The 12,510-nt window shown below is 38.1% G+C and overlaps 2 protein-coding genes across 3 annotated transcripts in view; one reads left to right on the forward strand and one right to left on the reverse strand.

Moving 5' to 3' along the window:
• The first annotated feature begins 2,543 nt into the window (after nt 1–2,543).
• LOC127410340 (forkhead box C1-B-like) lies at nt 2,544–4,549 on the forward strand. The gene has a single exon (XM_051645545.1). The coding sequence runs from the start codon at nt 2,824–2,826 to the stop codon at nt 4,117–4,119; it is 1,296 nt and encodes a 431-aa protein (XP_051501505.1). The 5' UTR covers nt 2,544–2,823; the 3' UTR covers nt 4,120–4,549.
• Nucleotides 4,550–10,244: 5,695 nt separating this feature from the next.
• LOC127410342 (GDP-mannose 4,6 dehydratase) overlaps nt 10,245–12,510 on the reverse strand; it is an 88,494-nt gene continuing 86,228 nt past the window's right edge. For both annotated transcript variants that reach the window (XM_051645548.1, XM_051645547.1), the window contains 2 exons: nt 11,343–11,411; nt 10,245–11,252 (listed from right to left, as the gene is read on the reverse strand). In XM_051645548.1, coding sequence (XP_051501508.1) covers nt 11,190–11,252; nt 11,343–11,411 — 132 coding nt within the window. In that variant the 3' untranslated portion in view covers nt 10,245–11,189. The remainder of the gene's footprint in view (nt 11,253–11,342; nt 11,412–12,510) is intronic.

A 12,510-nucleotide genomic window follows, 5' to 3' on the forward strand; every position in this document is an offset into this window, starting at 1 on the left:
GGATTTTCATTAGCTGCATACATTTGCTAAATTAAATATTTTTTAATATTAGATCAAATTACATCAAAATCAAACTGATGATCGCAATGATCTCATTTATCTGGAATATTTTGCAGTGTATAGAGATAAACAGGTGTTTAGAAAAGTACTGTGGTAGTTTTTTGTTGCTGTTTAGGGTTTTGGGAAAAAATAAAATCAAAAGTGCCTTTTACCCCACGGGGCCTTTAGTCCGCTTGCTTGTGTCAGTGGGGTGAAAGGTGGAAACGTTTCTAGGGGCCCACAGGTCCAGGGGGGGACCCACAACAAGTTCTAAACTGTATTTTTGAAATATAAAGGGGCCCTGAGCAATATACAGTCAGGTGTCCCAGAATACTTTGCTACAGCCCTGCCCTTGTATAGGCAAATTGTTTAATCTTATGAAGGGACACTGAAATTTGGTTTGAGTATTTCTGTAACTGCTGGGATTTTCACACACAACAGTCTCTAGAGTTTACTCAGAATGGCGCCAAAAAAACAAAACAACAACAACAACAAAAACATCCAGTGAGCGGCAGTTCTAGGGATGGAAACGCCTTGTTGATGAGAGAGGTCAACGGAGAATGGCCAGACTGGTTCAAGCTGACAGAAAGTATATGGTAACTCAGATAACCGCTCTGAATAACTGTAGAGAGCAGAATAGCATCTCAGAATGCACAACACATCGAACCTTGAGGAGGATGGGCCACAACAGCAGAAGACCATGTGGGACACTTTATAAGTTCCTAATTAAGTGCTCAGTGAGTGTAGCTTATTATGTGTGTGTGTGTGTGTGTGTGTGTGTGTATGTGTAGTAGTAGTATTAGTAGTAGTCCTATATATAGGCGGGCCTCGAACTGAATAATTTAAAAAAGAAGTGAAATTGATTTAATAAAGTGATTTCAATGCGTCCTCTCTGTGGAAAAGTCAAAATTAGTGCTTGTATATACAATGACCACAAGGGGGCGACGAATGACAGGAACACACATTTAGCAGGTGAATTTGGCCAACCTACAACAGAAGCGATCACTGTTGCTTCTCGCTGCACAGTGCCAAATTAGGCTAATTCCGCAGGCTTGAAGGGGATCGAAGATACTAAATTAAAACAAGGATAGGAAAGAAACATCCAAGTGAAAAAGACGAGTCAGCAAATGTAGCTACTGTATAGCCATAAATTTAAGTACAATTATATATTTATTTTGTGTAAGAACTAAGTGAATAATGCTTTGAAACATTCATAATTCTTTGGATCTCATTTGCTGATAAAATAAATAAATAAATTGACAATTTTTTTTAAAAAAATACCCCAAATCAGAAAAAGTCAATAAACAGCTTGGAAAATCAAACAAATGCAAATGTATCAAATTAAACAGCTTTAATATGTTGTTATCATCCTCATTGTTTATAATGATATAATGAGCTTGTGGTTTTAATGTTGATGTTATTTTTATATTGCCGTTTTTATTCTATGCTATACATTGCTGTAATTGATTTAATTAGTAATGATCAGTTGGTGGTGGTGTTTTATTATATTTTTATTTTATAACATTTATAGTAGATGTTATTTGATTGAATAATTTAACTTTTTCGGCAAAAAAGATGACACTTTTTGATCGGTTTTTCTTTTTCTTTCTTGCTCTTTTTTCTTGCTGTGTCGTCCATTCTTTCTTTCTTTTTAATATTACACATTTTAATATTAAATAGCATAATCTACAACCCACAAGCAAGTCAAATAGTCAAAGCAACAACTTCATTAAACTTGCTGTTACATATCATTAAATGTTTCTAATAAAAGATCACCATTTTGATCTGTAGCAACTTCTCTTCATTAACATCTCACTCATGATGAAGACAGAAAATGCAGAATGCGGACTGACAAAGAATAACTTTGATAAATCTGGGTGGCTTTTCTTCAATTTAACATGCACACGAAAGTAAATAGTGCCTAATTAAAATTAGCACTATACTTAGAATGTATGCTTGTTCCCTCGCAATACATCTGTTCCCGAAAAACAAACTCAACTCTCACATCACTTCACTCCTACAGCGCATCTATGCCAAATGATAAAGGCTAAATGAATGGACTATTGAGTCAAACGTGCAGGAGAGACGGGGAGCTATTCCTGTTCAACTGACACTGTTAAAAACAAATACATCGTTACGAATATCATAATTTTTTTTTTTTTTTTCCTCGCCTATATTGATTAGGGCACATTGGTATGTCTTCTGTTAGAAAAAACAAATCCTAAATTTTTCAGCCATTAATTAGTCAATATATTTCAATTATAGTGCTACCTGAGTATATGTAAATTTTCTCATTTCCTGTCAGCATTTCTAGTCTTTCCGTATGTTTGAGTTATCCTTAACTCAAGGGTAGGCTACGCTTATACCCACAGGGAAAAGGTCTTTGGGTACAGCCTTTCCACAAACAGCTCTCGAGCGCTTATTGGTCACGAGATGTGCTCGGGGAGGAGCGCTCAAGCAACCAAAAGGCAGATTTGGTAATTCTGTGAAAAAGTCCCTCTGAAGTGACGGATGCGGGAAGTTCCCAGGTTTTCCCTAGTCACTGACTTCTCCACGTAAGCCGTTTTGCTTCTTATTGCCTTCACAGCCAGCAAAATCAGCTTGAAATTAACATTGGATGAAAGTTTCCAGACAAGAGATTGAAGGAAACTGGAAGTTGCGAACACTGGAATACTTTGAATCCATTTGGCTTTTCCCCTCGTAGTTAACAAAGACATCTGGCTAGATTTTATTAGATTTTTCTCTGTTCATTCGCGGTAGGAGAGCATTGGAGAGAGGGGTACGATGCAGGCGCGCTACCCCGTGTCTAGTCCAAGCCCTCTAGTGCCTTATATCACTGGAGAGCAGGGCTTTTACCGAGCCGCGGCCGGTGGAGGATATACCGGTATGCCTGCACCTATGAGCATGTACTCTCATGCGGCGCACGAGCAGTACTCCGGTGGGATGGCCCGCGCCTATGGGCCATACGCTCCTGCACAACAGCCCAAGGACATGGTGAAGCCTCCATATAGCTACATCGCGCTAATTACCATGGCTATCCAGAACTCAGCCGATAAAAAGATCACACTGAATGGGATCTATCAGTTCATCATGGAACGTTTCCCATTTTACCGGGACAATAAGCAAGGCTGGCAGAATAGCATACGACATAATCTTTCACTTAATGAGTGCTTTGTCAAAGTGCCACGAGATGATAAGAAGCCAGGTAAGGGCAGCTACTGGACCCTGGACCCGGACTCATATAACATGTTTGAAAACGGCAGTTTCTTGCGACGGAGGCGCCGCTTCAAGAAGAAGGATGTGCAGAGGGATAGAGAAGACCGGGAGCGACAGAGCAAGGACACCCCGGTACAAGCATGCGAGCAAGAACTCCAGCCGCCAGTGAAGCTCCAGGATATAAAGACGGAGAACGGGGCCTGCACGCCCCCGCATAATAGTACGCCACCCCTCAGTACCGTGCCTAAAACGGAGAGTCCAGACAGGAGCGGCGGGAGTGCGTGTAGCGGAAGCCCGCAGACGCAGACGGCACAACAGGCCTTCGGTATGGATACAATCATGACAGGACATCGAGGGTCCCCACAGCACGGTGCAGAACTCCCGGCCTCCCGTGCTGCCCTTCCAGGCTCGGTGTCTCTGACCTACTCGCCATCACCGCAACCCGCGCATTACAGTCCACCGTGCGGCCAGCCCGCCACTTATCACTGCAATATGCAAGCAACGAGCCTGTACACTGGGGACCGAGGCCACGGGGACGACACTTTTCCGGAATATACAAACACAACAAGCGCCTCCTCTATCTCACATCCCCACCAGAGCTCGAGCCAGGAGAGCCAGCACTTGCAGCAGAACAGACTCGCGCCCTGGTACCTCAATCAGTCCGCAGAGCTGGGACACCTGAGCGCGAGCTATCCAGCTCAGCAGCAGAACTTTCACGCAGTGCGCGAGATGTTCGAGACACAGCGGATAGCCCTGAACAGCTCTCCGGTGACCGGAAGCAATAGCTGTCAGATGGCTTTCCCGTCCAGTCAGTCACTCTACCGGGCTTCCGGAGCCTTCGTATACGACTGCAGCAAGTTCTGACCAAAAGCTTTATTAATTTCAAAATGGTTTAATATATATTTGTTTTTGTTTTTTCCCCCCAATATGTCTGTAATTTAAGAAAGCGTTTAGGTCAGAGAACTCGGGCTAATATGCTAGTTTTTGTTGGTAAGTAGGATAATTCTGCTGTGGTCGTCTGACTGCACATAAACATTCTCTTCCTGCTCGTCCATGAAGTTGGTCTAAAAATAGATTTAAAGAAAATGTGTTAATTTATTTCATGTAAGAGCATGTGGACCAACTTTGCAAGGAAATGTCTTAATTATTTATAATCAATGCAGTATAGAAAGGTGACGAGTGTACAACTGAGTTACTTTTTTTTCTTCTTATAATTTCTTGAAAATATAAAAAATGACTATTTGCCAAATAAATTGTCGTCTTGTTGGAGTTAAATCTGGAGTGATTTATCGTTTGTGATGGCTGTTTAATTCATTATTTATTTAAATGACTGGCAGAGCTTATTATTCGTCAATTTAACAGGCTAACGACCTAAAAAGCATGAAACAATCTTTTAAAAGGCATTTTAAACGTAATGAGCAAATGTTTGTCAGTTGTCTTATTTTCCTCTTAAAAATAACTTGCGCTTTGGCGCATAACTTAATAAGGCGCGCTGCTGACACGCGGGGCGGGGTGGGGACCCAAGGGGCCTGGGTTTAAAAACATCTGGAAATTATTATTTTTTTACTTACGCATATTTTTTTTATTTATTTTTTTTCACTTAAAGGAAACCTTTACGCATTCCTAACATTAAAAATTACAAACAATAAATAGCAGCAGCACAGCAAAACAATAATGTATTATTATTGTTACTATTTTTTTTCAACAATTTAATAACCAATTCAATGTTATATAATTTAATGTCAAAGTAAATAAAATGTTTCATAACTAATTGAGCACTTATTTGACGTCTTATGGCATAGGATTTAAACGTGTAGCGTATCGTCCTATAGAATTTAAAAAATAAATTTGTACCAAATTTATTGTCATTTGTATTCACTCATCAGCCTGATATTGTATAAACCACCAGAAACGTTCCTGTGTGATTTGTCTATCAACAATCGTTTAGATTGACTAACATTTTCTAGTTATTGAAGGTTTAGAGAAGTTTGTAGTTTTATTATAATCGATGTTTTATTAAGAATAGGAATGCTCTCGAGGAGATATAATTATCTTGTTATAGCGTGTGAGAAGCCGTTAAGCGTTTTTGCTTCGTACATTTTATACAGTTACAACTAATGTTGGCACACTGGAGCACTTTTGCAACCTTGTGGAATGTAGACAACAATTGGTTTCGATAAAATGTTTTACTTGTAAACACATAATAGATTAAAAAGCAGATAAACGGAAGATTAAAAAATGGCCAGACATGTTAAACCAGAAATGTCTAATTGTTAATCCCTCAAACAACAGCATTCTACTCAGTAGGCCTACGCCACTCAGGGTATGTTAACTTTTACATTGCCTTTTTAAATAGTATAAATGTTAAACAAATAGTACATTTGTTTTAACTCTTGCCAAAATGTTTATTGTTGTCAACTTAATATCCAAACACCTGAAGATAACGGCAACAACCCAATAACAGATTAGGCTATACCCTAATTCCAATAAGATTGCCTATTTGTCATGTAGTAGGCATATATTTAGTAAATATAGCAATTTGTAACACCGTTGTCATTATGCAGCATGTCGTATGCGCATAAAGGCCTGCACAGCATTGTGTGTGCGGGTGCAGCAGAAAGCTTTTTCTTTTGCCTGAGTGCTGCACCTTTGCATCCTTGCAGCGTACGCTTGTTTATGTAGTACATCATTGGCCCCGTAATTGAGGTTTTTGTTATTATATAAACAGTTTGATTAAATAAGATTTGTGCATGAACGACTCACAGTCACGGTTTTAATAGGCCTCACGTGTTATTCAAGATAAACCAATGAAAAGAAATCAGACGAACAGAGAGAGGAAAAAGGACAGAAAGAAAGAAAGAACTATACACTAATACATTTTACAGCTCTAAGTATCTGTATGTAGCAAGGTCAGCCCGAGGCGATTTTGAAGGGCTTAAGTGCCAAATGTATTGCAGGTGCGGGAGGGTGTTAGAGCTCGTGCCAGTGAAAAGGTGTCTTTGTTGCGATCAACTGCGTCTTTCAGGCTTGATTTGCTTGCAGGGGGAATATGATACAGCAGAAAGAGCCTTCTGGTAGTTAACGTCCCGAACACATTTTAACCAGATGCAGATTTCCCAATATGCACAATAAGTTTATTTATTTATTTTAAATCGATGTGTATCCTACGTGTGATCTAAATCGCCGTCTTTGTGTGTGCACAAATAGGCTACAAATTTGATTGAAAATAATTAACTAAAAAAGGATGAGCTTTGTCAGGTGCAAAGGGAAGACGCATGCGCTCTCTTATGCAGTATTTAAGTAGGCTAACTGCAAGAAAATCTTTGTCTTTGTAAACACTTGCGCATTAAGTGCTTTTTTGAGGTGCTGCTAATTTACTAGTATCCTATATAGGATAATATAGTTAATGGAAATGATTGAAATTGCAAATAAACTTTATAGAAAAATACTACTAATAATAATTATAAACTGTAGACTGCAGAAATGAACAATCCATTTTTTTCAATATAATTTTAAACATTCATTTATATGATTTGATAAACCAATGCATCTATTTATATGTTTAAAACTAATGCAACATATGTTTGATAACGAAAAGGGGAACGTTTATAACATAAATTTCAATATAAATCTGTGGCCTACACTCTGGCCTAAATCACACCTATACAATGCCGTGGACACAGTTTGTAGTAGATGCTTAATGTTACTTTATGGTAATTAACCTCCCTTGAGCTTCTCTATAGCTCACAGGCACACATGACTCCAATTCAGGTCATTTGAGTGAGCCAAATAAAAGTGGTAATAAACACCTCCAGGCACCATCTGAGGGAACGCTTTGTGCGCTCAATCTACAAAAAAATGTAATAATTTTCTGATACGGCACAACACATTACATTAAATGCCACATTTAAAAACAGCTCCCAATGCTCATTGAAATTCACACGAAATAATTCTAAACAAAAATACAATGTTGATATAATATGTCAGTCACAACTGTTCTTTAATTGTGACCCTAAAACTTAATTTAGTTAAGTAGGCCTATAGGCTAATAATAATTATCATTATTTATCTAGGACCAAATCGAAATTCCATATAGAACTATTTAGTAAACACATGACGAGTATAAGGGCAATAATGTCTGAAATATGTCAGGGGCAATTGCCCTTAAGGGAATATTCCGGGTTCAATACAAGTTAAGCTCAATCAGCAGCATTTGTGGTATAATATTGATTGAATACAAAAACAACAACAACAAAAAAAAAAAACGTCCGTCTTTTTCTTAAAAATAAAAAATGAGGTTAATGTGGGGCTTTTATAATGGAAGTGAATGGGGCACATTTTTGGAAGGTTTAAAGGCAGAAATGTGAGCGTATAATTGTATCAAATCACTTACATTAATTCTTCTGTTAAAACTCATGTATTATTTCAGCTGCAAAGTTGTTTAAATCATAATTTTTTAGTCATTTTAGGGTATTAGTAGCCTATTTGTTGACATTACATCGTCATGGCAACGAAGTTGTAAAATTGGTTATAACTTTATGCAGAAAAGGTTAGTAAGTGATTTTATCACACTAAAATCATATTAACAAGCGTAATATTTTTATGTTTAGTGGCTATACTTAGTGAGTATTTTAACGTTTGCGGATTGGCTCCATTCACTTCCATTGTAAGTGTCTCACTGTAAACCAGATTTTATTTTTTAAATTTTTTTAAGAAAATGAGGAACGACTCGAAATACATTTTTGTGATAATCAATATTATACAACAAATGCATTGTGCTTAACTTGTATTGCACCCGATTTCTTGAATTCTTTAAAAGGTAATGGTGACCCTCAACCTTAGTAATATTATAATATGTGTTAGGCCAATAACAATATTTAGTATTATTTATCTCGGACCAAATCGGAATTTGATATAAAACGAGTAAGTAAACACATAGCCTATGTCTAGACAAAAACAAACACACGAAAAATGGACACGAGCTAAACAATGAGATTGCACAGAGTGGATTTGAGCAATATAGTTTTCTTCAACGTTGCAAAAATTCTCACAGGGTGAAATTTTAGGGTTCAAAGGCAAAATGAGGTTTATCATCCATGACAAAGCAAGTAGGTCTGATTTCTGCTGCACCGATATATAATACAGAAACAAATATATATGCTACACAACAATGGCAAAACAATTTACAAAGACAACACTTATACATAATTGATGATCTGCATAATCGATAAATGGACGAAATGTGAATACAAGATAGAATAACGACAGAATAGCTACAGCTACAATAATAATAATAATAATAATAATAATAATAATAATAATAATAAAATGATATTATTAAATAATACAATTTAAGTTTGATTAAATAATAAAGTTGAATAATAATAATAATAATAATAACATAATAAAGCGTGTAGATTAGCCACCGTTATTAGACTTAAATTATTTACTTTTAGAAGCAATCGTTAATTGGGCAAAATCCTGTTGACGGCAGAAATATACATTTCAGAGAGTAGATGTTATGCGGCTATTTTATTTACACCACTTTTAACTTAAAATGTTATGGAGTTTTTCAACAGAAATGATAAATGGGTTAGATAATATTTGTGAAGAGATTGAATAAACAGTGTCAAGGTTGTCATGCCTCTTGCATTTCTGAGACACCTGAATGTATGAATTTAATTGAATTTCACGTGAATCACAAATACACCCAAAATTGTTTTCCCGCTGCTTTTAGGGAACGTCAGCAGGATAGTCAAACCCGAAATTCCCTCGCTTAAGCGTAGGAATAAATTCGCTGGGGCAGCTTTATAACGTAGTTAGTGGTTGCTCGCGGCCTGCGCACCTGTATGTGGTAGAGCTCGCGACCCGGGCCAGTGGAAAAGTGCTTTTTTCGCTCGCGGAGCAGCGAGGCGCTGTCTGGTTCCAATCAGGCCCGCTCACACTGGTGCGCTGTTTAAGGCGCTTAAATGACACTCTACTGGCTCGAAATGCCGTCTTAAAAACACAAATACACATACATCAACCGCCCTCACTATCGCCTGTCTTCTGAGGGCAACTCAAAGACCCCACTTTCTTCAGACGTCGGTGTCAGATGACCTTACCAAGATTTTGGCACTTCGAATGGAGTGGAATATATGTGGCCTCTTGAGTCCTTTAAGGGTTTTTACCGGTCGTATCTCTCTCTCTCTCTCTCTCTCCCCTCCCCTCATTTGAGTTAACAGAGGTCTCGAATGAATCTGTAGTTACTAAGATGAGGACAACAGTCTCACCATTGCAAATAAACATGGCGAAGGATTTTCGCACGCCGCGCAACACACAGCGAAATGTCTTCACTGTCATGGTTCAGTGGCCCAGCTGCGCCCGACGTCATAGGTGATTAAATATGAGCTGCTTTACAAGGCCGAGTTACTGCTCCCTGAGCTGCGCGCGGTGGGCCATACTCTAGCATCTGGAATGGAGGACCGCGAGGCCTCCTGGACGACCGTTTCACTCGTAATACAAGAGAGAGGTTGTGTGAGGTGTGAGGTGACCGCCAGGTAACCCGCGAAAGCTGACTGGAACCGCATTCTGACGCATTTCACTGTATATCTTACCTCTGAGGCGAGAATCAAACGGTTTAAAAAAAAAGTTGACCGTTATTTTTTAAAATTCAACGGCACTGGCCGTAAGTGTAAGTACGCACTCTCGAGCTTTTACTTGTTGAATGAGCAATATTTTATACATCGAATTAGTCCAGTTCAGGCATAATTTTACCGTGGGTAAAATTACTTTGTCCTCCCAATACATTAAACGAATATAACTATTCTGAGAAACAAACATTTAAATCCCATCTGTTTTAATTTGACAGTCTGATTTGAGATGAAAGTTCTATTATTCACAAATGATTTGAAAACGATTTTAGATGTTGAAACTAGTGAATGTCATTTTTTTTTCAGATCAAGAAATGACCTAGATAAAACAGCAACAGGAGACATTTGAAAAGCTCAACAAAATCTTTAATTCCTTATTTATATATCTCATCATAATTATGAATGAAAACAGCATTATATAAATGAATAGAAATCATTTAGACAGAGAACAAACAAAAAATCCATACATATAACCAGAAATGTGACCGTATTTAAGAAATATTCTGGGTTTGATACAAGCTAAGCCCAATTGTCAGGATTTGTGGCATAATGTTGATTACCACAAAAATACATTTTGACTTGTCCCGGCTTTTCATTAAAAACCAAAAAAAAAAAAAAAAAAAAATCAGTTACAGTGAGGCACTTACAATGCAAGTGAAGGGGGCCCATTTCTGGAGGGTTTAAAGGATGACATTTGAAGCTTAGAATTTTATAAAAGCACTTGTGTATCATTTGAGCAATAAAGTTGTTATAATCATCATTTTTCAGTGGAATACTGTTCTAGGTGCATCCACTTCTAGTTAATTGGTTACATCGTCATGGCAACAAAGTTGTAAAATTGGAAATAACACAGAGAAGGTTAGTAAGCAATTATATCACACTAAAATCATGTTAACTTGCACATTGTTTATGTCTTGTGGCTATACTTTTGGAACATTTACTGATTGGCCTCATTGACTTCCATTGTAAGTGCCTCCTCACTGTAACCCAGATTTTTGCTTTTTGTTAAAGAAAAGGAGGGACAAGTCGAAATTATTTTGTGTGTTGATCAACATTATGCCACAAATGCTGTAGATTGAGCTTAACTTGAATTGAACTCTGAATATTCCTTCAAGGAATGGAAAAGGCAACACCGGGAACCTTCAGTACACAGTGGAAGTGGGGTCAGAAGGCTGGAGTTGGGGGAAAATGATAGACAGAGGAAAATAAATGCATTAGAATGCTTCTTCCTGTGGTTGAATCACACACACTCAAAGACATGAAAACTGCTCCTTTGGCACGCAGAGACTAAGGCATGTGGGCTCAGGCATTCGGGTTGTTCCGCATGAGCTCGATGTCTGCGGCCACCATTTCTGTAACAAGCTCCTGTTCCAATACACAAACACACACAGATTAATTCAGGAAATCTTGAGATCACTTGTACAGAATTGCTTTGATTTTTACAGGAATGCTCACCTCAAATGTCACACGTGGTTTCCAGCCCAGCTTCTTCAAGGCTTTGGAGCTGTCTCCCTGCAGATAGTCCTGGAAGGACAAAAAGAAGGAGAGAAAGTTTGAACAAAGGAAAAAAGGGAGAGGGGTGATTTAGTTCTACTTTATTAACAGTAACCACTCTTCTTCACTCTCATACACCCACATAATCGCCAGCACCACACACACAGGTGTCAGGCTCTGTGTCTCTGGGGGAAGGCAAGGGCAGAGGCAGGCCATCCATCCAGCACCCCCTCTTTCCAGCCCTCTCCCAGAGCCAGAGCATGATGGATTATGTGACTCTTGTGGCCTAACCCCTTCTGTTCTCCTGCTGGGACAGCAAAGCACACACACATTTAGAAGTTGATTTTAAGGGGTGCTTCTCAGGGTGGCAGTAAAGGGTTTGAGGGTGTCCCTGCTGCTGATCTGATTACACCAGAGCTCCAAGGAACCAGAACACACACATTCACAACAGCACTTTTGTGCCTTGACTCACATGTAAAACATCATGAGTAATGTTGTTCCAAAAGCCCATATTTTAAACGCAGAGAAGGTACAGTCACTACTCATGGTTCCATTTTAGCATCATTTAAATAATTTAAATTACATAACCATATTTTAAAAACGAATTACCAAAATAGCATTCATTCATCAACATATGAAACAGCATGCAACGATCATAATCAAGGGCTGAATTAAAGCAGCATATTAATCATAATTAGTAATAATTTTTCTTGAAAGCTAAATTAATCTCAGCTGCTTCTGTCATCCATCCAAATCTTAACATGCAAACTAATAAAGAACTTTGTACTGACAATGTACAAAATTTACAAGGAGAAAACTGGAATTGAACTTATTTGATGAAGACGACTAAGACATTGCCTGTGCGTGTGAATCATCCATCGTGCAACAGCTGATGATAAATAGAAAGCAAGTCAAGACATATCAAAGTCACAGTAGAAGTTCACTGGCAGATATTAGTTTCAAATAGTGTTTTTTTTTTTTTGTTTGTTTGTTTAAATAATTTATCTATACGTGTTCAAATGGTAAATGTTTGATCAGGGTGCAATAGCAGAGCAGTGCCTGCATATATGGTAAATAAAATGCAAACAGACAATAAATAAAAGTGATAATCATCATCTGGGTAGATTTT

This window comes from Myxocyprinus asiaticus, chromosome 19 (assembly GCF_019703515.2).
Source record: "Myxocyprinus asiaticus isolate MX2 ecotype Aquarium Trade chromosome 19, UBuf_Myxa_2, whole genome shotgun sequence".
Lineage (NCBI taxonomy): Eukaryota > Metazoa > Chordata > Actinopteri > Cypriniformes > Catostomidae > Myxocyprinus > Myxocyprinus asiaticus.

Bases quoted from the DNA above. Each gene is read 5' to 3' on its own strand.
- LOC127410340 (XM_051645545.1), top strand. From the start codon at position 2,824: ATGCAGGCGCGCTACCCCGTGTCTAGTCCAAGCCCTCTAGTGCCTTAT.